The 27,455-nt window shown below is 38.3% G+C and overlaps 2 protein-coding genes and 1 non-coding gene across 7 annotated transcripts in view; all 3 read right to left on the bottom strand.

Moving 5' to 3' along the window:
- TNFAIP8 (TNF alpha induced protein 8) overlaps positions 1 to 2,507 on the bottom strand; it is a 111,416-nt gene extending 108,909 nt beyond the window's left edge. The window contains exon 1 of one of the 2 annotated variants that reach the window (XM_046000926.1): positions 2,352 to 2,507. Coding sequence is in view for 1 of the 2 variants with exons in the window: in XM_046000927.1 (XP_045856883.1) it covers position 2,352 (1 nt within the window). In the remaining variant the exon portion in view is untranslated. The remainder of the gene's footprint in view (positions 1 to 2,351) is intronic. The other variant, XM_046000927.1, reaches the window with a different exon arrangement.
- An 8,028-nt stretch (positions 2,508 to 10,535) lies between these two features.
- The window catches only part of DMXL1 (Dmx like 1), a 132,790-nt gene continuing 115,870 nt past the window's right edge, over positions 10,536 to 27,455 (bottom strand). For 3 of the 4 annotated variants that reach the window (XM_045999093.1, XM_045999094.1, XM_045999095.1), the window contains 5 exons: positions 23,265 to 23,357; positions 20,555 to 20,646; positions 19,422 to 19,474; positions 16,552 to 16,769; positions 10,536 to 14,060 (listed from right to left, as the gene is read on the bottom strand). In XM_045999093.1, coding sequence (XP_045855049.1) covers positions 13,836 to 14,060; positions 16,552 to 16,769; positions 19,422 to 19,474; positions 20,555 to 20,646; positions 23,265 to 23,357 — 681 coding nt within the window. In that variant the 3' untranslated portion in view covers positions 10,536 to 13,835. The remainder of the gene's footprint in view (positions 14,061 to 16,551; positions 16,770 to 19,421; positions 19,475 to 20,554; positions 20,647 to 23,264; positions 23,358 to 27,455) is intronic. The other variant, XM_045999097.1, reaches the window with a different exon arrangement.
- On the bottom strand, positions 27,010 to 27,116 carry LOC123939495. Its single transcript, XR_006817876.1, has one exon. It is a non-coding gene; the product is annotated as a U6 spliceosomal RNA (small nuclear RNA).

Here is a 27,455-nt window from a genome sequence, read left to right as displayed (position 1 = left end):
TTCCAGCTCAAGCCACCCCATATCATTGAATTTAAGCACAGGACACCAAAAGGCACAAGGGATTAAAATCTCCCTTAAAGAACAACATTTCAGGGTCCACTTGAACAACTACGTTTTTGGGGGATGCTTCTCAGATGCAGTGACTTCCCAATGATTCTTAAATTATCCGATAATCTAGATGAATATAACAGCTTATAAGGCCTACATCTGTTCATGCAAAAATGGTGAATACTAAACAGTCAACATCTAAAGCATTCACATTTTACAGGGAGGTAGGTGGTATCCACTTCCCGAAACTATTTACTCAAATAACAGGTAGAAACTCAAAAGGTGGGCCAAGGGTGGGGGAGGCAAGTACTGAGTACCGAGGGGAACAGCCATCCAAAAAAACCTACAAAAAAGCTAATTGTGTTACCAGCTAGAAAATTAGCAATAACTTGCTGACTTAACTCCCCATGTCAGATCTAATTAGAAGGTGGCAATAAATGTTTCCAGGTGTTTAATTAAGTGTGATAATTACTTCTTTCCTTTAAGAGAGATGGAGTCATATGTTTACATTTCACAGCATAATGTTTCCTTAGTTAAAACACCGTGGAAACACTTTTGTGTAACATAGGATTGAAACCAGGATAAAAATATCTGCTGTGATAAGCAGCACTTAAAGTGATTTATCAGCACTTGCTTTCACATGCCAACGTACAATGGCAACCTAAAGGCTGCTCTGTTCTGTTGATCTCCTTTAGCCACACAGCTTTCTGCCTCCCCCCCCACCTGTACACCTCAATGAAAGATTTCTATTCGACATGTCATTTAATTACCACCATGTCTTAAATGAATTGTCAAGGAAGTGGGGACATTTTATGGGGATCTCAACTTTCACAGTAAGAACACAGCAAGAATAAAACGAGATACAGAAGAATTCAGAGAATTCAGAGATACAGAAGAATTCAGAAGAATTCGGCAACAAGGGAATCATTTTAGGGATGGATTCAAGTACAGTGTCGCTATCAATTAACCTTTTTTATTTTTAATTTTTTTTATTTTTTTAAAATATTTTATTTATTTATTTGACAGACAGAGATCACAAGCAGGCAGAGGCAGGCAGAGAGAAAGGGAGGAAGCAGGCTCCCCGCTGAGCAGAGAGCCCCATGCAGGGCTGGATCCCAGGACTCTGGGATCATGACCTGAGCCGAAGGCAGAGGCTTTAACCCACTGAGCCACCCAGGCGCCCCTATTTTTAATTTTTTTAAAGATTTTATTTATCTATTTGACAGGCAGAGCTCACAAGTAGGCAGAGAGGCAGGTAGAGAGAGAGAAGGAAGCAGACTCCCTGCCGAGCAGAGAGCCCAATGTGGGGCTCGATCCCAGGACCCTGAGATCATGACCTGAACCAAAGCAGAGATTTAACCCACTGAGCCACCCAGGCGCCCCTACCTTTTTTTAAAGGCAGAAATGTACTCTACATTGAGACGGTATTAACCCCCGCCCCCCCCCCATAAAAGAATTTACACAGGGATGTAAGTAACTCAAGGATTTTGTTGTTCCAGGGCTAAGCTCTCAACTCCTGTCCCCTTCCTTCCACCATCCCGCAGGGTCCTGTTCTAACTACTGCTGTGTTTTAGGAAATCAGTTGGCGCTAGCATTACCGTGTCACTGAATGAATGCACACCCTTTTAGGTGTCAAAGTTTGGTTGGTCAGCCGGGGGGTCTTGAACATGCCTATCAGCCTCCCTGGATCCCAAGAGGCTCATCAAGTGTCCCTCCATCAGGTGCTTAAGGCTTGAGTGTCACCCGAGCACGCGCAAGGACACACACACACACACAGAACTTTCTTCTGCAAAGGCAGCCTCCACCGAACGACGGAAGCAAAAACTCTAGTGCGCCCGTTTTACCACGCGAGGCTGGATTACAATCTCAGGACAGCACCTCGGTCTGCAATCTGGGGCACCGTGATAACCCGGCAGTCCTCTGGACAGCACGAGCTGTTAGCAGGCGGCGGGACACATAGCGGACGCTGCTTCTACACAAGGAAGGACGGGATCGCGCGTGGGGCTCAGAGGAGGAGGTGGAAGTGAAGGAAAGGCTCGACCCGAGTCTGGGGTAGGGGCTGCCAGCCGGAGGTCTCAGGCGCCACGGCGCAGAAACTGGGTAAAACTTCGGAGAGTTTCCGGGGCTGTGCGCGCCTCCACACACACTTACACACACTCGCTCACCTGCACCCACTCACACCCACTCACTCCCGAAAGTCTGAGGGAGCGGAAGGCGCGCCCCTAGGAGCAGCCGGCAGCCCAGCGTCCGGGGAAGCCCCGAGAAGGAGTGTGTGCGAGACCCGCGCGCCGGGAGGCACTTACTCTGAAGAGAAGGCGCGGCGGCGCCGGGACACAGAGGCGAACCTGGTGATCTGACCGTACGGAGTTCCCTAGCGGCTCGAACGCTCGCGGGCTTCCGCGGACGGATCAGCAGCGCGGGCCAGAGGCGGCGAGAGAAAAGGAGCCACGGGCCGGGGGCGGAGCGGACTAGGCAGAGGGAGGAACAGAGAGGCCAGGGCTGGGCGGGAGACCGGGCGCCAGGGGCGGGGCTACGGGAGGCTCGAGGACGCTGGGGCGGGGCCAGGAGGACAAGCGAACGGGTCGGGGGCGGGGCCACGAGGGGCTAGGAGTCCAGAAGAGGAACTAAGAGGAGGAGCTAGGAGGGTGGGGGCAGAGAGGGCGGCGGGGGAGGGGACAGGGGCGGGGATAAGGTGGGACCCGACGGTCGGGAGCGGAGCTGAGAGGAGGAGCCAGGAAGCTGGGGGCGGGGCGGACCAGGGAGGAGGAGCCGGGTCGGGGATGTGGGAGGAGCTAGACTGTCGGGGGCGGGCCATGAGGAGCAAGAAGGTCGGGGGCGGAGCTGAGAGGGGAGCTAGGAGTCCAAGGGCAGAGAGGGGTGAAGAGTTGAGAGGCGTAGAAGACGCGGGAGAGGAGGAGTGGCAGGGCTAGCAGAAGGACCTAGGGGGTCAGGGGCGGGAAGGGGAAGCCGGGTATCCTGGACTGGGCGAACCCAGCCTGACACCCGGGTGGCACGGCAGGTTCTCCGAAGAAGGCAGAGGAGGGCTGGACAGCGGCGTGGGAGCTGGATCCGGACTGGAAGGAAGGACGTCTGTCTGGACCCGAGGGGTCAGGACTGGCTTGAGGAACACATTCGGGCCTCGGTGTCTTCAGTCGCAAAAATGAGATAGGCACGCATGACTGTTACCAACTGTTGCCATTATTATTGATTAGAACTATCCACATAAGCCCCTAAATCCCACTTTTTTTTTTTTTTTCTTTTTCAGCTTCTACTGGCCTCAAGTCTACCTGGCGATGTCTAACGCATTATGATTCTTGGTTGCCATTCACAGAGATTGCAGGGCTTCCTTTCTCAGGTAAAGACTCATTGGCTCCTGGGAAGCGGGTCTATTCTCAGTCACTTCTGAGGCATTCACTGTGACTGCTCCTGCCTGTGGGGTCCAAGGCTAGCTCTCACCTGGGATGGAGCAGAATCTGCCTTCCTTCTGCAGAGGAGCCCCGACCCGGTTCTAGAGGTTCATAAAGGTGCTGACCTTCGTGGGAGCACAATGAATCCATCCATACCACAAACATCCATTAAACACATACTATATGGTAGCTCTCTGCAGAGGACTGTTAATAATAATTAGCAAATCTTAGTATGGGCAGGTCACCGTCCTAATCCTCACAAGAGCCTATAATGTTGCTCTTATAGTTACCTTAATTTTACAAAGGAAAATGGAGGCATAGTGAAGTAAAATATCCTGCCCAAAGTTACACATTTAGGGAGTGGCCCAGTATGGCTGGGAGACAGGTAATTAAACACTTTGTAGGTGAAGTAGACCAGAAAATCACAACACATTTGTGTTCAATGCCCCAAATAAGAATATGCACAGGGTTCATAGGTGTTTAGAAAGAACACTGTCTTGTGGTTATACTATGGGGGGGGGGGGGTGTCAGCAAGACCACCCTGAAAGAGGTGATGTCTGAGCTGGGTTTGGAATTAGGAATAGGAGTTTCAGGAGCATCTACAGGTGGAGAAATGGGCACAGTCAACATTTTTCAAGCATTCAGAAGGGTTGGGAAAAAGTAGAGTGTAGATTGGAATGAAGCTAAAATAACAAAAGAGGACCCTTTAAATCCAAGTGTGTGTGTGTGTTCTCTCACTATAGGAGATAAACAGCATTAATTTGACCCTTGGTTAATAGAAAGCCAGAAGAATTTTAATCATGGGGGACATGTCAATTGTTGTTCCAGAAAGGTTATTCTGAAAAACAGCAAAGAGAATACCAGAGCCAGGAAACTTGCTTAGGAAGTTACTGAAATATGACAGGTTGGGATATTGTTGTAGGCAGAATACTGAATCTGGGACGGATGTCCACTCCCTAATCCCTGGAACACTTTGCAGATGTGCTTATGTATAAAGACAATGCAATAGGGAGCTTATGCTGGATTATTTGAGTGGGTCTAATCTAATCATGTGAGTCTGTAAAGTGAAAGAGTGGGTTGGAGAGATTCAAAATATGAAAGGAACTGGACCTAGTTCAGAAGCCAAGGAATGGGTGGCCTCTAAAATTTGGAAGTGGATCTCAGCCAACAAAAAGCGGGAATCTCAGTCCTACGGCCACAAGGAAGTGAATTCTGCCAATAACCCAGCCGAGCAGGGGAAAGGGAATCCTCCCTTAGAGCCTAGAGATGGGAACTCAGCTCTTGAGCTGACACTCTGATTTTATCCTGTTGAGACCCACACTGGAATTCTGACTTACAGTACTGTAAAATAATAAATCTATGTTGTTTTAAAACCTTATATTGGTGGTAATTTGTCACGACAGTAATAGGAAATTCATACAGATGCTGAAGGCCTAAACTAAGTGGTTGGAAAGAAGGTGGCTCGGGAAGGCCCTGGAGACTGATGGAATGTGGGGGTTGAGGGAAGGAGAGTCATCTAGGTTGATTCATAGGGTTTCTGGTTTGGCAGGCTCAGTCTTTGGTGGTGCCACCCACTAGAGGGAGGGACAAAGACATTTACTTTCTAAATACTTTTTGACTCTGCAGTGGTGCAACTAAATTAGGATGAACAGAGTTTGTACACTCCCATCCTTCCCCACCCCCAAATAATTAGAAATGATTCCTGCCTGAATGCCCATGAGCGATCATATTTGTCACCACCAACTGAGAACTGTGGTAATCTATCTGCCGCGTGTAAACTGGACAACTTAGGACAATGCACCTGGCTTCTGTTGAGATAGGAGAAGGCGACTGTCTCCGTGACTGTTGTGAGAGTCAGCCAGGAGGTCATGGTGCCTCCAAACTCAGCTTCACTCCTGTCTCCCTTGTTCCCAGCTGCACCCTAAAACAGCACTACCCAGAGCCCCTTCTATCTTTTTCACAGTTCTACAATCTCTCTTCAACATTCTTCTTCTTTTTTTTTTTTTTAACATATTTATTTATTTGACAGAGACAGACAGAGAAAGCATGAGCAGGGAAAGTGACAGATGGAGAAGCAGACTTCCTGCTGAGCAAAGCACCCAGTGCTGGGGTTCCATCCCAAGACCTTGGGATCATGACCTGAGCCAAAGGCAGATTCTTAACAACTGAGCCACCCAGGTGCTCCTGTTTTCAACATTTACGCCTGGACTAGTCTCTTAGTCTTGGCTTAATTTTTGACTCTTTGCCTCACATACACTTGCATTTCTCCCAGTTTCCTCTCCTACCCAGCCTAACGCCAACAACCAACACTTCAGCCAGTCACTGCTAGTGCCTCCTCCTATTCCTTTACCTCATCGTCCTTTCCTTGTACTCACCTGGCAAATTTCCAACCAACCATATTTTCGATATGGACTCAAGAAGAACCCCAAAAGGTGAACTTAATTCTCTACACACACATGATCTCTAATCTTAGCTAAGTCTGTGTGCAGCCTAGATACCCTCCTGCATCACAAGAGTATGAAGGGGGTTCAATTTTTACCTCTTTCCTTGAGACATCTTTCCCAACCCTTGCCCTTCCTGCTCTCGATATCCCTACCTGCTAATATAAAATATACAGATAAGCTATAGTTTTCTCGACTTCCTGTTGGAGCTAGCAAAAATACCATCTACATCCACTCATCGTGGTTTCCTTTCCTCTCATCCCGGAGGATCAGAATAAAAACCCTCTCACCGGTTCTTGGGTCCCCCCAGAGCCCTTGCTTCTATCTTACGTGGGCTGCATTCAGTTAAATATCCCTTCTGTCTCTCTTTTTGTAAAGATTTTATTTATTTATTTATTGATGAGAGAGAGAACAAGCAGGGGAGGTGGAGGAAGCATACTTCCTGCTGAGCAGGGAGCCCCACGCGGGACTCGATCTCAGGATCCCAGGATCATGTCCTGAGCCGAAGGAGGCGCTTAACCCACTGAGGCACCTAGGTGTCCCTCCCTTTTGTCCTCAACCTCTCAAGTTCTATACTTTCCTTGCAAAACTTTTGGAGAGCCTGAGTGGGTGGCTTAGTTAAGTGACCAATTCTTGGTTTCCACTCAGGTCATGATCTCAGGGTCATGAGATGGAATCCCATGCCAGGTTCCCTGCTGAGTGTGAGGTCTGCTTGGGATTCTCCTTCTCCCTCAGCTCCTGCCCCACTTGCACATCTCTCGCTCTAAAATAAATCTTTTTAAAATGCTAAGAATAAAAAAATAATGCAAAGTTAAAAATTTTCCATGGGCGCTGCTACCCCTTCACTCACTACAACCCACTTTACTAGGGCCGTCTAGACCTGAGAGGCCACAGGTGCTGCTCATAGAAACATGCAGACTGGCCATCATCTCAGGGCTTATTTAAGGGGGCTAGCGAAGGAAAGGGACTCTACAATCTCAGGCGACTTGCATTACTGTCTTAAAGAACTATTATTCTTCCACCATATTCATAGTATGATAATATTTAGAAGTTAGCAAAGATATTAACTTTCCTATCCTGTTTGAGCAAATGAATGCTGGGATCACTTCATTTTCAAATTAGCTCTTGTGTATTTCCAATGTGGGGTCATTAAAAAAAAAGTATTAGAATCTAGGAATCTTCTAATCACTAGTCTATTAGTGAGTGGCTACATAATATTTTATAAATCCTTGCAGCTCTGTCTGGATTAATGAATCCTCCCAGGTCAAAACTCCTAAGACCTAAGACCCAAGACCCCAACACCCTATAAATCACATGAAGTAGAGATAGCTGTATCTCTTGCTGCCTACCCAAAATACCTCTGTGCATGCCTGTTTTTGCTTCTATCCAGCTAAAGGTAGGAACTTACTTTAGACACTTTTTTTTTTTTTTTTTTTTTTTAGTATTTGAGATAGAGAGCAAGAATGAGAGAGAGAGAGAGAGAGAGAGAGAGCACGAGCTGGGGGATAGGGTAGAGGGAGAGAGAGAGGACTACCTGCTAAGCAGGGAGCCCAATGCGGGGCTCGATCCCAGGACTCTGGGATCATGACCTGCGCTGAAGGCATACGCTTAACCAACTGAGCCACCCGGGTGCCCCTAAACGTATTGGTAAGTTTAAAAAATTCTTCTGATTCTGTTTCTCCTATACTCTCCTCTCTTTGAAGCCTCGACTGTACTTACTGAATAGCAGAGTTTTTTTGTTTTTTCAGCGCAAGCAAAAAACTCCATGATACTGTGATACGTGCAATAAAAATGTATGCACACATACTCTGGGAGGAGAGTGGAAGTGGCTCATATTCCCTGGATGGGGAAGATTTCACAAAGGACCTTCCACCCAAAAATGATGAACTGGAGTTTTCCAGCAGCGAGAAGGGCACTCCGGGAAGTGTGGAGAGAGAAAAGGAAGATCAGGTCTCACATTTTCCAGCAGGCTAAAAGCACTGAAGCAAGGCCGTGCCCATTCAGCACAGCGAAGGGAAAAGCCCGTGTAGCCTTTGTGCTTTAAACACATTTTCATGGGAGTCTGTTAATGAACGTGCCTGATTCCAAACATGGCTGTAATTTCACCACCCTCCCAACTGATTATCTGACAGCCGCCGTTTCACCTCCTTCTGGGCCTATTTCTCTTCTCAGAGCATTATCATAACATGTAATCTTGTCCTTAATGTAACCACATGAGTAAAGGGTATATACATTTTTCCAAATAAAGGTGAAGATTAGGTTGGGTAGAATTGTTCAATGTCAGGCAAATCAGAAACTCAAGGATAGAATAAAAATTTGGGGATCAATGCTTTCCTATGACTTACATAGACCCCCCCCCCCTCCACTGATAGCTAGTACAGGTCACTGGTGATTATACCTTCATCGTAGAATAGTTTTAACTCTTTATTCAGAATTACTTATCTCCTACGATAACCGTCACTAAAACGCACCTCTTCAAAAGAAAGCTTGCTAGGACTATTGCCTCCATCAAAGGGTGACTTTATCCACAATCTTAGACAATTCTGTCAACCACCCCCCCCCCCCAATGAAAATGAGTTGTCTCCATGTTTCCAGGTGTTCAACCTTTGAGCTATAAAAATTAAAGTGCTGCCCCCAGTTATTCTTCCATGGGTGTCCACTGGACTCCTTGTCTATGTGGCTTCTTTATTTTCTTCTTTTCGACTATCTCAAATCTCACTTGAGCCTATCCCAAATACTACAAAGCTTAGTTTTGTTTTGTCTTGTCTTTGTGTAGTTCTGCTTTGAAAAGATGTTTTTCTACAAATATGGTCTAAAGCCCCTGGAGTTCTCTTGTGTACTTACCCATGAAATGCTAATCCAAGTTGGCAAGCCTGCACTTGATTTTAAACCAGGAAGGATCCCAGCATGGCACCCTCACCTGGTGGGCTCTTTTTTTCCTGTAACAGCCTCTCCCTTTTCTCTCCAATTACCAATCTTCGGAGTAAAGAGTTGGACTAGCTCCTTCTATGTGTAGGTTATGTGTGTGTGTGCGCACGCATGTGTGTGTGTGAGCACACATGGGTCTGTCTCTCTTCCTAACAGTGACCTCATATTTTTTAAAAAGTTATCCAAAATTGTAGTGATTATAAATTGTCTTATAATAAGAGACATCACCAATGTTGTGTTGTCCTTTTGTTGAGATCTCAGAAAAATTTAAGGGTGTGCCACGCAGATCCTTTTCAAGAGATATTAGAATTTCTAAGAATCTTAATATGGTATACCACAACTTTGGAGGTAGCTCAAGGTTATTGAGAGCCCATGTCAGAAAAAATGTATGAGTGTGGCTTTTTTCTTTAGTGGGTTAAGTGAAGTTAATACAGGAGAAACACAGCAAGTTTTTAAAGCAATTTTACTAGACTGAACTATAAGGAATAGGGATAGCACAAAATGAAAAGAGGACTCTGCCCCCTGAAACAACTCTTGCCAAGAAACAGGCTGATACTCTTATCAGTTAAAAACGTGGGCCACTTTTACAGAAAAAAGCTCACTCAGAATTTGAAAGAAAAAACAGCCCAAGGGTGGAGCCAAGAGTTGCGGAGAATTAATTTGACGATTACTCAAGGGACTGGTGACTTCTCAGCTAAACTTCAGAATCTCTATGGACCAGGTACTACTGTATGGCTCCCATTTGCCCTCTTTTAGAGTGGGAGATAGTCATATATCTCTGTCTCACAACTGTGTGTTTGGTGTGTACAAGGCATGTAACTTGTCCCCTTAGTTCCTAGGTCTTTAGACTGAGAAGTACTCTACACAAGGAACCTCACCCAAGGAGCCAAATATACACTTGGATCTGATTTTGATAATGGGATCCTGGTGCTCAAGCCTCACCTGGAAGCAATTAACAGGATGAAAATACTGGAGTTCTGGGGAGTCCTGTGTATGTGGGGAGGCATGTAGATTATAAAATGATTCAACACTTATCTGGGGCTGATGTACTGTTTTGCTTAAATTCTGTCATATAGGTCATACCTACACAGGGTGGACAGTTGTGCAGGGGTAAAACATCTCTACTGTGGAAAGAAATGGATTGTCACACAAATGATTTCTGTCACCTATCTGTATTTGTGGTGGGAGAACCTAAGAAATAATTTTACTCCCAGGAGCCTTGTGAAACAATGTGACACTCTGACTGCATGAGCTCCTTCAATTATTGGCCTCATATGCACAGGAGACAAGCAAGCAGCAGGGGGACATGTCATGAAAAACTGAAATACAGACTATAACAAAAGATACACACCACTAGAAGACATTTAAGTAATGTATGTTCAACTTTTTCCAATAGTCCAAAGGGCAACATTTTAACCTTTCTACTTAAATAAATATCAAGCAACAAAATAGCTCAATCCAAAGAGTATTCTTGACGTGCACTTCATTCAACAGAGCAGCTCTCAGTCATTAAGTACTATGTGGTTTAAAGGAGTTTGGAAGGGGCGCCTGGGTGGCTTAGTGGTTTAAGCCTCTGCCTGCAGCTCAGGTCATGATCTCAGGGTCCTGGATCGAGCCCTGCATCAGGCTCTCTGCTCAGCGGGGAGCCTACTTCCCCCTCTCTCTGCCTGCCTCTCTGCCTACTTGTGGTATTTCTCTGTCTGTCAAAAAAATAATAAAAAATAAAGGAGTTTGGAAAAGTATTAGTTCATTCTTCCCTTCTCCCAAGTTATAGTTTTGTGTATTCCTCCACACATATTTCTTTGTCTGTATATACATATAGGACTGAAAAACCTGAAACAATATATGGGACATTTACCTTTAACTTAGAAATTTTTCTCACTAACCTATTTTGGGATCAACAGATACAAATCTGGCATTCTTTTAGTGTTGAGAGAATATTCAATTCCAGGGATGTTTGACAATTTATTTAACCATTTAAGCAACCAATTAACATTTAGATTTCTAGTTTTTTTTTCCCTCCAGATAGCTCAATAAACATCTATGTACACATATTTATGTGCATAGGTGCTTTTATCTTTAAAGGATAATTTCTCTAAAGTAAGACTGCTTAGTGAAAGTACATATATTCAAACTTGACATGCATCTAGGTGACTCTACTCCTACCAGCAGTGTTTCAGGGTGCCTGTTTCCTTCCAGCTCTAGCAAACTGATGTTGTCCCTTGACTTTATACCAATGTGACAGATGACATGCGGTATCACACTGTTGCTTCTTTTTTTAACATTCCTTTAACCATTAGGATGATCATACTTTATACTTTGACTTTTTCAATGTCCTGTTCTATGAATTGATTTCTCCAACAATTTCAAAGTTCTCTTTACATATATGGACATTAATAATTTTCCTATTACTATACAAATAGTTCTTACAGTCTACCCCTTCTTTTAACTTTGACGATGATCCCCTTCCATGCCATTACATCTTTTTGTTTAGAAATAGGTCTGGCTTTCCAACCCTGTTAAAAAGATCATCACCACTTTAAGATTGTATAAGGATTTTCTTATAGTGGGCATCTTTGTATTGTGCTCTGACTATTGAGACCAGTGTGAGAAATTCTTGCAATTTCTTAAGTCATTTTTTAAAAAACGAGAAATCAATTTGGATAAAGTAAAGAGAACAAGAAAGGCGGATGGACTTGACTGTCCCGTGATTCTACATAAGAAAAATCCTACATTTCAGAAAATGAGACTTGCAATGTTGTAAACTTCTGTCATTACAAAGCCACATTCTCAGAAAATGCACAATTTAAAAAACGTATGTATTTTGATGTACCCATTCCATTAATGTGGATAAAATTTTACATGTATGTACACCACTTTATATTTAAATATGCATTTCAACTTTTGATTCTCACCTTTTTTGAATAATGTTTATATATTAAGTTAAAAAGATTATAGAAAAGGAAGAATAAGGTGTTCAGGAAAACTACTCAATCCTTCCAATATTTACCAAATATGAATACAGAAGTTCTCTATTTTAAAATGCCACATATTCTTTAACTGAAGTTGCATAAATATTACTTAAAACAATAGCATGCTAAAAAAAGTTACTGCATGATTGTTTATTTAAAATATTATGACTCTGATGTAAATACATGGGCTTACATAATTTATTACTCATATAAACCCTCAATTAAAATGCTTAATTGTTCATCCATAATGCCTTTTTTCTAATAATAAGCATAATAAATTTTCTATCTCATGGAAAGTGTTTAAAGCCTTTTGAATCTTGATTTGTGCAGTTACTGAAAAATAACTTAAGCTGAACTACAGCACACAGCAGGATCGTTTGCAATGCCGCCACAGATCTCTCCGCAGCCAAACAGTCACATACTGTTACTGTTATTGCACAGTTATAGATACAGGTTATTATGTGCACATAAACTCTCTACATAATCAATGACAGTGTTTTCACTGCAACTAGCTTAACACATTTAAAATTATGAATACAATTTACAAAATCTTTAACAATATACTTTTAAGATAAAAGTATCCTGAGGATATTACAAAATTCATTTTACCAGCCCTTCATTTCTTCACTTTGACTCTTTAATTTCCAAGATAATAGTTGTTCATATTTTGTTACATAAAAATGTTTTTATAATTCCTAATAACAAAATATATTTAAGCTACATAGTATATAATTGTCCCTTAAACACTTAGTCCCATCTGCCTCCAGTCTCCTTGGCTAAAATCAAGTATTTATCAAGTTGTCTATAATTTTTAATCAGAAAAGGTATAGCACAAAACAGACAGAAATAGGGTTATTAGCACATTTAAGTTAAAAGCATTGTGCATTTTTAATATTTTGGTCATATTTTATAGTAAAATAATGTATTTTGGCAAAAAAATAATAAAATATAAGGTTTAGTTTATTTTCTATTAATGGTAGATCTGGCAGGTATTTTACATTTTTAAATATTATCTATTTAATTTGACTGTTTTCACATTTGTTTCTAAAAACACTGCTATAAGGTGTTCAGAACTTTGAGACTAAAAGCACCTAAAAAAAATAATAAAGAAGAATTAAAATGTTTGGTGCTCTAATATCCTTTGACAATTTTATAAACTTACTTTTAAGTGTCTCATATATGCCAACACAGAATCATTATTGCCTGCTAAGACTTATTTGACTCAAGATAATCTTTAAAATTATAATCTTGGATGTCTTCCTGAAATTATTTGAAAATTAGGATGGGAATTAAAAAACTAAAAACAAAAAAACATAGAAAAAGACAGCTGCAAAAAAAGTCGCTATTCTAGTGGCAGTAGTTTTTATGGCACAAGAACACATGAAAAGACTTGTAATTTCCTCTGATATATACACAAACTCAGTTCAAATAAGATGTGTAAGATATATTACATATATACAAACACACTTGGGCTTCAAGCAGGAAACAGGGAACTTTATGTAATAAGCCTCTTGGGTCATATATCACTGAAGTCCCGATGACAGTTTTTAATGAAGATGTTCATTATGTTTTTTATTCTTGCCCAATTATCAATCTATCATTAACAGAAGAAGAGTTTGAGATGTATTAGTTTGAAAAAAGAAGTAAGGGCATGGTGAATTAAGTGATGACTGATGTCAACTGCCTTTACATAAAGGGTATTTTTACTGTTAAATTCATACAGAGACATCTGCAGAAGAGTTTATCAACAATCAGAACACAAAACTCTTTTAACACTATGATATACTCACTATAACATACTATAAATATGTATTATTACAGTATTACTTATACATTCTACTTTAGGCAATATAGTCTAATTCTGAATGACCTTGTTAATTTTTAAGGCATCAGTGCATCAAGGGCAAAGCTCCGTAAAATAAATATGAAAACAAGAAAGCATTAGCTTATTTGTGGCAGAGACAGTGATCACTGTACATTATATGTGTTGGCCACTTCCATGGAATAGGGAATAAATTATACATCTTATTGTCAAAATGTTATAGCATAAATTTCACATCATTTTTCAATACTTCATTTAATGGGCTAAACTGATCCGGCAGTATCCTCATTTTCATTGTTCCATCAGCTCCACATGAAAAAATGTGATTTGCTGGCCCTGTCTCAATTTGCATCACTCCAGTTCCAATATTTCTGAAAATGGACTGCCGGGCATGTTCATTGATAAAAGTGTGGAGAAGACTAAAGGTAGATAGACTCCAAATCTGAAAGACATTAGGAACAAAATTAAAAATTGAGGTTGATGATTACCTTAAAAATCCAAACGAAAAATTTAGACCTGTTTTCTTATGCAAATAAGGAATTTCTAAAACAAAGATGAAAAAAAAAACCTATGTAAGCCTAAGGTCATAACATTTTGACTCTGTGTTGCTATTTTCCAAATCCTTTGATATTATTATTCTTCAAAATCCATCCATTTAGAAAGTATTTTACCTTGCATTTAAGAGAAGAACTTAGGTAGAGGAGGTTAAGTGTACAATACTATAGAAACTTGTAATATTATAGGGACTTTCAGAAAAGCTTGTGCTAATCTGGTTGAACTCAAGATCAGTCAGTTAAGCAACTGCCTTCCACTCTGGTCATGATCTCCAGGTCCTGGGATCCAGCCCTGCATCCGGCTCCTTGCTCAGTGAGGAGTCTGCTTCTCCTCCTCCCCCCTCTCCCTCTGGTGCTTGCTCACTTGCTCTGTCTCTCAAATACGTAAGTAAATCCTTAAAAAAAAAAAAAAAAGAAAGAAAGAAAAGAAAAGAAAAAGAAAAAGAAAAAAAAACACAAGCCAATACCTTCTGTGAGGCGGTCTCATGATCCCCAAAAATACAAGGACATAAATCTCAGGTTAGGAAAACCTGAAAGCTAGTTCTACATTTTTAGCGCTGTTACTTCATGTGTGTGTAATGTGTGTGCGATGCAAATTAAAGTCATACAAAAATACTTGCTGCTACATAATTTGTAAGTGAAATTATATGTACAAAATATGAATGATACCTAAATATCATGGTTAACTTTACTGGGAGATAAAAAATGAGAAGGCTCCTATATATAAAATACTTGTTGACTGACAGGCCACATATTTGAATTTTCAGCAGTAAAGTATTTTTCATTTGGGTTAAAGTGCATTTTCCAAAACTTTCGCTAAAACCAATTTACTCTGTTACCCAGGCTCCCCCAACACAGTAATATATTAATAAACAATGAAAATTACCATGGATTAATTTTAAAAAAAAGAAAAAAAGAAAAGCTTGTGCTGTATAGTTTATAATATATACATTTCAACTTTTTATCCTTTTTTATTCTTTATTCTTATAATACCCAGCAAAGGATTAGAACCACTGGAATGAGGGCCTCAGAAATGGCAAAACTATGTTCCAATTGCAAGATAAATGATCACTTTAGTATACTTTAGTGAGATTTTCTATTTTCAGTTTCTACCAAAATAAATGTGCCTGTTATTGAAGTAAATTACTTACAAAGTAATTTATAAGCATCTTCACTTATATGAAGGGCCTAAATGCTTTCAGGACATCTATTTTAAGTTTAGGGAAATCCAATTAATTCCTGATTTTTCGAGATCACTATTATTTAAATATTTCTTTTCCAAGAAATTCTTTAGCTCATACTACTCCAGACAGGATTGTTAAATTGTGACTTCTGAATACTACATGGTATACTTTTAAATATTTTTTCTACTTGGTTAAATAATAAACCTCAGGATCAGAGCACAAACTAATCTGAAGAACTAATCTAAAATATAATATATCTTATTCTAAACTGAAGGCAGTTCAAATAAGAAACGAGCCTCAAACTGAAGGAAAAGAATTCTGTATGGAAGTTGGTATATATAATTGATAGAAAAGCCTTTTCAAAATTCCAAAATTCTAGATAATTTTTTCTGGCTGGTAATTATGAAAACAATATGTAGGTTCTAACAAAGTAGCCCAACTTATTCTTACTAAATTTTCTCATTAGGGCTTAAAACAATGGATTCTAAGACTGTAGAGTCCTTCAGTGGGTCATTACAATAACTTATGGACTTCTAAACTGACTTAACCCTGCAGATCTTCCCATGTGTGGCCAGAGGACCCTCCATCAAGACTGCTAGGTATGCATTATAAAAATGCACATTCCTGAGCTTTAGAGTTACCATCTGAGTATCTCTGGGGTGGGACCTAGCAACAGTATTTCTAGAATGGGATGCATTTTAATAAGCTGCTTAACATTTTAAACAAACTCTAAGATTTAAACACAGTGGAGTTTGAGAAGGACAGGGTTTACCCAGGTACATTCAGAATTTGTCAATTAGGATGGCTGGATGCTAATGCTATAAATTAAATAAAGGGGAGTAATTCAGGATCAAGGGAAATGTTAGTATATTTCACAATACCTGAAACTGAGTTCAGTGACTCTGAAAATGGGAGTCAAGACTAATTCAAATGCCTGAAATATGTTTGTATCTGTGGAAAATTAAGTTCGTTTGCACATTAATTAAGCACATTTGAAAACAACTGAAAGAGAGACATTTTTAGGTTAAATGTCATTCATTAATAGGTTTATTAAATAACAACTAACATGCTGACTACAAGTAGGAGTTAATATTTCTATTATTTAAATAGACTGGTATCATCAATCTGATTAAACACTTAAGGTTTCTGAAGATTTCTTTGCATTTTGCAGATACTCTGGCATTACTGTATTTACCTTTATATTGCCTTCAGCAGATCCTGTAACAAAGTACTCTTCTGTCGGATCAATGGCAATGGCTTTAACAGGAGAATCATGGCTCTGGAAAAGCTGCCTTTGCTGTCGTTGCCGAAGGTCAAATGCACATGTAAAGCCTTTTCTGCCGCCTGATATTAGTAGCTGATGTTTTGGAGCATAGGCTAAAACAGTAGCTCCACTATCATGGCATGTAAAAGCTAAAAAATAAAATAAAGTAAAAATAAAATAAAATAGAAAAGGAAAAACCATTTAATGGTATAAGAAACAGACTTCTGGCTTCTGGCCAATGTAGAACAATAGATCACCAGATTTACCCACCTACCTGAAACAATTTAAAAAATAAAATGATATATAGGAAACAATGGTTTGGGGCACTGGACATCAGGCAAAGAAAAATGATCTCTAAGAGATGGGAAGCAAGCTAGGAGTGAGCCATACAACTGTCATTTCATATAGCTGGATGAAAGATCAAGCTTGTTAAGTAGAGACATGAAAGATATAAAAAAAGAGATACAAATAAAATGTCCAGAGATTAAAAACTGTAATATTAAAATGAAAAATACACTGCATTGGATTAAGAGCATATTAAACAATGCCATAAAAAACAAACAAACACCCAAACTGGTGAACTTGAAGACATATCAATATTGTCAAATACATAAATACAATGAATATTTTTTTCTTAAAAAAAAAAAAAGTCTAGCCTAACAAATTTTAGGGAAAAAAAATCTATAAACAGCTCAAAGGCAATATGGCATAAAGATAAAGAATGAAGATTTGGGAGTTAGGACGTCAAGATGTAAATCTGGGTTTTTTGCATGGGTTTAAATGTATAACTTAGGTGAATTACTTTTTTTTTCTTTTAATGTTAAGTCTCAGTTTCATCATTTGTAAAAAGAGACAATCCAGCCTGCTTAATAAGTTTGTGTGAGGATTAAATTAGTTAATATATTCAAAACATGTAGAGTGCGAAGCATATACTAAGTACTCAATATACTTATTTTAAGAATCTGAAGAAAAAATTATAGAGAAGGATTTTTTGAGTTTTACTAGTACTTTGAGATATAATTTATACAGAATTAAATGCAGAAATTCTAAGTGTTCACCTCTGATAAGCTTTGACAAATGGAGACATCTGTGTAACCATCACTCAATTAAAGACACAGAATGCTGTTGTCATCCCAGAAAGTTTCCTCATGCCTCTCTGTAGTCAGCTTTCCTCTCCCACAACGGCTATCACTAGTCTGATTTCTATCTGATTACTTTTACCTATTCTTGAACTTCACATAAGTAGAATTTTGTGGTATATACGCTATTGTGCCTGTCTTCTTTTTCTTCAACATGTTTTAGAGGTTAATGAATGTTGTCCCATGTATCAGTAGTAGGCCATGCCTTTTTTAAATTGCTTAACAGTATTCTATTACATAAATAGACTAGGTTCCTGTTGGATGTTATTTGTGTTGTTCCTGGTTTTTGGCTTTTATAAATAAAGCTGCTAAGAACATTCCTATACAAGTCTTTTTGTGGGCGTGTGTTTTCCTTTCTTTTGGGCATATATATAGGAGCATGTTTAACTTTGTTAGAAACTGCCAATCAGTTTTCCAAAGCAGCTGTACCCTTTTATACTCATTCAGCAAACCATGAGGGTTCCAAGTTTTCTATATCCTTGCCAACACATGGTATTCTAGAATCATTGACTTTGGCCATTTTAGGGTATAGAGCAGTATCTTACGGGGAATTTAGTTTCCATTTCCCTAATGACTACTGATGTTAGGTACCTATTCATATGCTCACTTGCCATGTAGATACTAAGGAGAGGGTAATTTTAAAGTCTTGAATATATCATTTCTTTAATCGACAGTGCTTTAGAGGTTGTATCTAAAAACCCAGGACTAAACCTAAGGTCACCCAGATCTTTTCCTATACTTACTTCTAGAAGGTTTAGTTTCTGTTCCGTGATCTATGTCTATTCTTTACTGTAGTTTTATAGTAAGTCCTGAAACCAGGTAGTGTGAGTTCTTCCAGTTTGTTTTTTTCTCAGTATCCAGTATTCTAGGCCTGCTGCCTCCTTATAGGAACTTTTAGAACCAGTTGATATGTACAATACAGTTTGCTGGGACTTTGATTAGGATTGCATTTAATTTGTAAAGTTGGGAAGTGCTGACATCTTAACAACATTGGCTAACAACACTGAATATGGACTAGCTCTCCATTTATTTACATCTCTGATTTCTTATCTTTTTTCTATAGTTTTCCCCAACAGAGGCTATATCTATTTTGTTACATTTAAATCTTAATATGTCATTATTTTGGGTGCTATTATAAATGGTGGTTTTTAAAAATTTCAAACCCCAGTTGTTCATTGCTGGTATATATGAAAGCAAATGACTTTAGTATATTGACCTAGTATCCCATGATTCTATTATCCTAGCACATTAGTTCCAAAAGTTTCTTTTTTTTTGTAGATTCTTTAAGATTTTCTACACAATCATGTCATCTGTGAATAAAGGCAGTTTTATTATTCCTCTTCCAAATGTATACCTTTTAATTCTTTTTCTTGTATTACTGCATTTGTTAGGACTCCCAGTACAATGTGGAGTAGGAGTGGTTATCAGATCCAAAGTAAAAACATGATTTTTATTATCTATGTCCTACTACTATCCTTCATCAGGTATAGTAAAGAGTTAATTACATATCTTGAATTTTTCTGCTTTCAAAGTTTGTGCCACTGTGGGCAAAATAAACCTCAGGCTAATAAATATATGTCATTAAAGACAAGCCATTAAAAAATTCTTTTGCTTTATGAATTTCTTGACTTGCAGAATTTACAAAATGCTTTCAAAACTTACCATGGACTAAACTATTGGCAGGTGCTACGAGAGTATCCCACAAACATATGTTCCTAAAAAAAAAATGATTTGAGTGACACAAAATTTTAACAACAGAATAAAAAATAAGCTGTCTCATATAGTTATATTAACATTTGAATCTTGTTCTCATAAAAAATTCTTAAATTTATAAAAGAACCAAATACAAGTAACCAATATATTTATGCATGATTAATTTTCACACAAAATTCAAAAAAATCCTAACCTAAAAAACTAAGTAACTTTAGACTGGCACTTATCTACAAATAATGCTATATAAAGCCTGAATACAGAAACTACTTTTTGTATTTGTTGATTCTCTAATCTGACAGATGGACTGACATATACCAATAGTAGGACACACTAATTTTTTAGGAACACCAAGAAAACTTAATTCTGCTATGAATGGGAGTAGCTTTTACTGCTTTCTATGAGTTGCAAAGGAGGCTACATACGCAAGAATTTCTATCCAAGATGGGCTGAAGACTCCATATTCCTACAATCCAATTTGTAGTGCAAAGTAAGGCTTCACAGATAAATAGAAAAGCTCAGCAACCTCAGCAGAACTCTGCTGCACAAGGGAAGTGAAACGGAGTGTTGTGGACTGAGGCAGGAGAAGACATCGTCTTACATATTTAAGGTTTTGGGGGAGATGGGGATAGGCTGCCACTCACTAGCTACTGTTCAACTAAAAAGTCTTTTGAGTTTCTAGTTGTTTTTTTATCATGAAACCCTGATAATACCTACCTAAGAGAGCCACCATGAGGATTAATGAAAAAGGTAGACCGATAAATAATAGTTCTTTTTTGCCTCAAGCTTTCTTAACACATAAGGAATAATATGGAGAAACATTAATTTCACTATCAAATTCTTTTCTCCTAAAGTCTTAACATTGCAATATTAATAATACAGAAGGAATGGATTTTGTTAAGGCCACCAGAATTTCCCTACCTTTACAATTAGAATAGTAAAACTACTCTAAGTAACAAGTCTTTATAATAAAATATTGAAAAGCATAATTGTGAAAACATTCTTGAGACACAAAAATGCAAAGCAAATAAAAAATAAAGTTCAGCTAACAGATGCACACTTAAATTTCAGTTATAATCTCTTACCTATTGTCAGTTGAAAGACCAGCTGTAGCTATCAAAGAGGAGGAACTAACAAAGACAAAATCATTGGCTGTTTTGTTGTGACACTGCCAAGTCTGGAACAGTTAGAAACAAACGAATGTTACTGCTGTCACTAGCAATTTTATAACCAAGTAGATGCATTAATAAAAAAGGGATCATGTAATCTGGGCTTACTTAAACATTTTGAGTCTTTCCCCCCAAACTTTAGACAAGTTTCAAGAGTAATACAGAGAATTCTCATATACCATTTATCCAAATTCACCAATTTTGAACATGTGACCCATGTTTTGCCTCTCCTCCTCTTTTTCTTTCTCTCTCTCACACACACAACTTCCCTGAACCATATGCGTTGTAAGTCTTTACGAGACCCTGTGCTTTTGTTCATCCAAAAGTTCAAAAGAAAACAAAAGGAGGCTAATTGTTTAATATTTCTCAATATCTGTGAGAATTTTTTCTTAGAAAACATTAGAATTTTAGATTATCTCAGACTGAATTATTTGTTTTCAGGAATGTTTAAACTCTGAAATAATTTTTTTTCTTTTTCTAATTTAATTTCAGTTAGCCAACATACAGCACACCACTTGTTTCAGATGTAGAATTCAATACTTCATCAGTTGTGTTATACCCAGTGCTCATCACATCACGTGCCCTCCTTTATGCCTGTCACCCAGTTACCCCATCCTCCACCTACCTCCCCTTCAGCAGCCCTCAGTTTGTTTCCTTTAGTTAAAAGTCTGTTGTAGTCAAATATTTTTCAAATATGTGAATATAAACATATTATTAAGTCAACAAAACTAGAAAATTTACAATGTTTGTGAGCACTCCATCAAATAGTAACAATATGAGAGGTCTAGTCTGTTACAAAGATTTACAAGCTATTCTTGTTCAGATGTTTCTCTTCAATAAAAAATGATTTTTTTTAAAGATTTTATTTATTTATTTGACAGAGATCACAAGTAGGCAGAGAGGCAGGCAGAGAGAGAGGAGGAAGCAGGCTCCCCGCTGAGCAGAGAGCCTGATGCGGGGCTCGAACCCAGGATCCTGGGATCATGACCTGAGCCAAAGGCAGAGGCTTAACCCACTGAGCCACCCAGGCGCCCCAAAAAATGATATTTTTAAGTATATCAAAATCAACACAAAGAAGATTTTTTCCTTTGAGTCACTTCCCCATTTCCCCTGACTACCACTAGATATGTCCTTAAAACAAAAACACACTTTAACCCCACAAAACCAATAATGTACATTTCCAATCCAATGTAGTTAAAAAAAAAAAAGGCAGCCCATAAGGGAATATAAACATATATTTAAATCCACTGGCTTAATAAAAAAATGAGGAAAAATATTATTTCAAAGTACTCTCACCAGCCATCCCCTTGCCTGCTTTTGCTTAAATCAGTACCATATCCCAGAATTTACCTTCAAGTGAATTATCAGAACTTTAACTTATATTCTCAATATTTTCATAATAGGTATTGCTTAGTCCTATAAAGGGCTTCACTGAAAAATATATTAGTGCTCGCTTCGGCAGCACATATACTAAAAATATATTAAATACAAACTCAGTGTTCTGTGAAGTTGCAGAAGGTTCATTATGCTTGTGCAGTCCCAAGAGAGATGTATCAATTTTTTTTTTAAAAAGACAGGGCAAGAGGCACCTGAGTGGCTCAGTCAATTAAGCTCTGACACTTAATTTCCACTTGGGTCATGATTTCAGGGTTGTGAGAACGAGCCACACGTTGGGCTCTGCACTTAGCGTGGAGTCTATTTGTCCCTCTCCTTCTGCTCCTCCCTCTGTCCTCTCTCAAATAAATAAATAAAATCTTAAAAAAAAAAAAAAAGAAAGACATGGGCAAGAAAATAATTGTGCCAGCTATAACATATCCTTTCTACTTTGTATGTTCATAAGGGCTAATTGCAAAAAACAAAAAACAAAACCAACCCCAGCAGATGCACAGTCTGTTGATCATTCTTTTTAGGTATAATCCCCACTGCAGCCTAATGAGGATGGAAAAGGGATTGAGTAACCCACAGGCTGCATGGGTCTCTGGAGGTACCACGTTTGTTTGATACAGGTTAATTTTCCAAATTACCAGAGACTAAGAATTTTTAAACCTCACAGATTAATTTTCACATAACACAATGACAGGAGTTTATAGTAAAGTGATTGTATACACAGAATTAAAGAGATTTCACTTTTTGGCTTTAATATTTACTGCCTCAAATGTATATTCCTGATTTCTTTAAAATAAAAATTCAGGGGCGCCTGGGTGGCTCAGTCCATTAAGTATCTGCCCTCAGCTCAGGTCATTATCCCAGGGGTCGTGGGATAGAGTCCTGCATTGGGCTCCTTGCTCAGTGGAGAGCCTGCTTCTCCACTGCCTGCTTGTGCTAGCTTGCTCTCTCTCTCATGCTCACTCTCTCTGTCAAATAAATAAATTAATTAAATTAAATAAAAATTCAAGGGGTATACGGGTGGCTCAGTCAGTTAAACGTCCCACTCTTAATTTCAGCTCAGGTTGTGACCTCTGGGTTATGACATTAAGCTCCATGTAGGGCTCTATGCTAGGCATGAAGCATGCTTGGGATTCTCTCTCCCCCTGCCCTTCCCTTGACTCTGTTTCTCTCTGAAAAATAACAAAAATAAAATAAAATAAAAATTCAAAAAGTTTAAAGGTAAGAATTTTTGGCTTACCAGGTATGGCTTAGGCATGCTTCCAGTTACTGGGCAACATTTCCAGTTTGTTTGATACAAACTTAAATATCCGTCAGCATCAACTATTCCAAACTTAGAGAAAAACATTTTTTTAAGTTTCTAATACTACTACAAAAGTACATATCAACCCATACCCCCACTGTGAATCCCATATTGTGATCTCAAATATTTTGTTGATAAATGGACTTTTACTTCACCTATGCATGATCTAGTCAGAAAAAGTTAGCTGCTGCTTAAGAAAATTCCAGGTCACACAGAATAAACAATCATCAGACATACACTTTATCATACTAACCAAAAGCAGAGTCTATACATTATCTCAAAGTACTCAAAAAATAGGATAATAGATTTACACATTAAGTCATGCAACAAATGTTTAGTATATATAAAATAGAAAACTGTCATTATGACCAAGAAAAAATAAGGACTTCCAGAAATATATAAGAAAAATGTGTCGATAAGAGTAGAAAGTAAAATGAAACAAAGCAATAATTCCCACTATGGGAACTCAGGGTAATCTGATTGAGAAAATGCCAAAATTATCCAATAAGGGAGTGTATGTTACAGATATAAAAGGATAAGGAAGACTAAGCATTTTTTTTCTTTAGGTTATAAAAATAACATATTCAGTTTATAAATAAAAAGAATGTCTACTTTGGACTCTTGCCCTCTCCCATCTCCAGATCTAGAAACTATTAACAATGTGATGTGTTCCATTTCAAATCTATTCTATGAATAGTCCAAAATTCACACAGGGTTTTTTAAAAAATGAGAATCATAATAAATATACAGTTCTACAATTACATTTTTTACCTGTTATGGCCATCTTTTCATATTAGTACATTTAATCTACTTCATTCTTGTGCAGTGTGGTGTTAAACTATATGTTGTATTATGACTTTTTTAAAAGCTTTTTCCTTTATGGACAGTTTGCAATTTTCCCTAATACCAAGTGCTCCTTTAAGTATTCTGGTACAGGGGCGCCTGGGTGGCCTCAGTTGGTTAAGCATCTGCCTTTGGCTCAGGTCATGATCTCAGGGTCCTGGGAGCAAGTCCAGTGTCAGGCTCCCTGCACAGTGGGGAGTCTGCTTGTCCCTCTGCTTCTCTCCCCACCCCCTCTTGTGTCTCTCCCTCTCACTCCCTCTCTCAAATAAATAAATAAAATCTTTAAAATAAATAAATATTCTGGTATATAAACATTTGAGTATTTATGTTGGATAGATATTTAGAAATGGGAAAGCTTTGTCAAACAGCATCATTTAACACTGGCAGGAGAAGCTAAAATTTAATGCTAACTGGTAATATCAATTCATACACCTATTTTTCGTATACATTAGTCAACACTGCTTATTACTAAAATTTTAAATATTTGTTGGTATACAGACAAGAGGCTAATTTTAATATGTATTTCTTCAATTATTAGGATTGTTGGTCAGGCATAGTTGTTTTGTAAACTGACTTGATTATATCCTTTATCTACTCTATTTTCTTTTTAAAAAATTGAGAAGGTGAATATTAGGAACAGTAACTCATTGTTTATCCAACTGTTTATCCACAAAGAATGTTACAGATATTTTCTTAAAGTCTATCCTTTTTGTGATTTATCCTGTTTTCTGGAGAAGACATACATATGGTCTTCAGAAAGGATATATGGAACATGTTATGTCTCTGCACACTTAAAAATACATTTTTTAATGTATTTTTCATCAAGTTTGAATGACTGTTTGGACAGATAATGACAACTAATTCCCATTCATTGTCCATCAGACTTCTGTGAATATTGCTTTCCTATGTGTAATCTTTATTTTTGAGTAGGTGAATGCCATTAAATTGGAGGGGAGGGATGGAGAGGTTCTAAGTAATCATTTTACCCCTCCTCCTTCCTAGAAGCTCTCTTTAACCTTGGGTTAAAAAACCAAAAATCAAATAATCAGGATGTATCTAGGCATGTGATATTTCTCAATACTTCTGCCTAGTACTTGGTAGGTTCTTTCCTTTCAAAAATTTCATTTTTCTTTGATTTGGGAATATTTTTATTCTAATTAATTCCTTTGAAATAGTGCTTCTTTCTATTCCATCATTTTTTTTCTTCTTCTGAAATACCTTTTAAATGTCTTTTTAAGTTTTCCTGGTCTAGTCTTAATTTGTTTCTTGTATTATTTTTACCAAAGGATAATTTCCTAAGTTGTTCTTCCAGTAACAAACTAGATTTTCAACTATTTCCATTCTGCGTGCGATTCAGCCCTTATAATGACTAGTTGTTCTACTAACACAATTTTGGGAATCACATGTTTTAAATTTCCAAGAATTCTCTTCTACTGGTTTTACTTCATAGCAGCTTATTTTTATTTTAGAATGCAGTATCTTCCTGGATCTGAGGAACTGTTGCTCACAGGTCATTTATTCCACTTAATGCCTCTTTTTAGGCTCATTAACTTTTGGCAGCCCATTTCTGTTCATAATTGACAAACTAACCAGGATTACTGTCCTCTTTTTTATTTAGCATAGTAGGCTTCCCTACACTAAGGGAGACACCATGCTTAGCTGTTGTGCTGTTTGGCTTCATCATGCTTATGGTGAATGGACAGTAAGTTGATTGTTAAATATACTTGGGTAGGTAATGAAGAATAGTTTTTTTGTGCCTTAAAATTTATGTTGAAAGCTATAGTGAGTGTTAAATCTACAAAATAATTCAGACTACAGAAGGTATTGAATGCCGTGCTAAAGAATATGGTCTTCTAGATACAATGAGGAGCCTTGAAGGGCTCTTGAAAAGAACCAGTAATGTGATCTCCCTTATAGTGTGGTCATATAATTCTATGATTAGTTATATAACTGTGTTGGCAACATGAAGGATGCGTTAGAAAGGTAAGAGTTGAGGTACAGAGCCTAGCTAAGGAGCAATACAGTACTGACAACCAAAGTAGAAAAGCATAAGCACTAAAGTATACATTACACAACTGAAATCACAGTGGAATGCTAAAAGCTTCTAGATTAAGTCCCCTCAACTTCCCACTAAGGAGCAAAGAATGTTGCCAACTGGTATTAAGAACCATATACTCACAAAAGTTTATTTCATATCTACTTGAAAAATTATCATCGACTTTTGTGAAATGGTAACACTGCTAAGTGATAAATGTGGTAGGCAATAAGACGGCAACACACCAAGATACAAACAACACGTGAGGAGAGTTAAAGGTTTGGAAGTTGAGAGAAAAGGAAAGGCAAGATGGACCATCTGTGAGGGCACTGTGTCTTTTTAGTGAAGTATGGTTCTGAAGACAAAGAGCAGGCTGATGTCCCTGTAATTGTTGTTTAAAGTGATAGTGAGATACCAGGGGTGTAGAGAGGCAGTCTGAAGAAAACAGGATTATGGGAAGTAAGGACAGTAAGGGATATTCTAGAGCAGGGTTGAAAAACCATTTCTTAAATGGGCATATAGTAAACATTTTAGCCTTGCCATCTATAAAGTCTTCACTTTCCTGAACTCTGCTGTTGTAGTGGAAAGGTAATTATAGGAAAGTAATAATGAGTGAGGTAGCTGTGTTCTAATAAAACTTTACTACAAATAAAATGTAGTTAGGCCATGATTTGTTGATGCCCTGCTCTAGACCAGTCCTCAAAAGCTTAATGTAGGTACAAATCACAAAAGTATTTGGTTAAAATGCAGACGGTGACTCAGTAGGTCTGCAATACAGTTAATCTGCCTTTTTTTTTTTTTTTTTTAAATATGGAACCCTTCACAAATTTGTGTGTCACCCTTGCTCAGGGGCCATGCTAATCTTCTCTGTATCCCAATTTTAGTATTATATGTGCTGCCGAACAGAGCACAATAATCTGCATTTTTAATAAGCTCCCAGATATTACTTGCTACTTGACCATACTTTGAGTAGGTTCCAGAGGACAAAGAAAGTAGAAATATTTAATCAAAAATATATTTCGTGGTCCTATAACAGTTGGTCCTTAAGCATCATTAAGTGAATTTTAATGGATATATATACACACATATACACACAAAACATGCATACCCATAAATAGATGTTGTTCCAGAATGAAATGAATGTAAGTGTTCTTTGAAGAGACTTTTATAAAAGAAGAATCCATATAGATTAATAATTTATCATCACCTCACTCAACTGCTCTCTTCAGAAACACAGACTAGTAATATTT

This window comes from Meles meles, chromosome 3 (genome assembly GCF_922984935.1).
Source record: "Meles meles chromosome 3, mMelMel3.1 paternal haplotype, whole genome shotgun sequence".
Lineage (NCBI taxonomy): Eukaryota > Metazoa > Chordata > Mammalia > Carnivora > Mustelidae > Meles > Meles meles.
The sequence above is the reverse complement of the archived record's forward strand: the minus strand, read 5'-3'. Positions and strand labels throughout refer to the sequence as shown.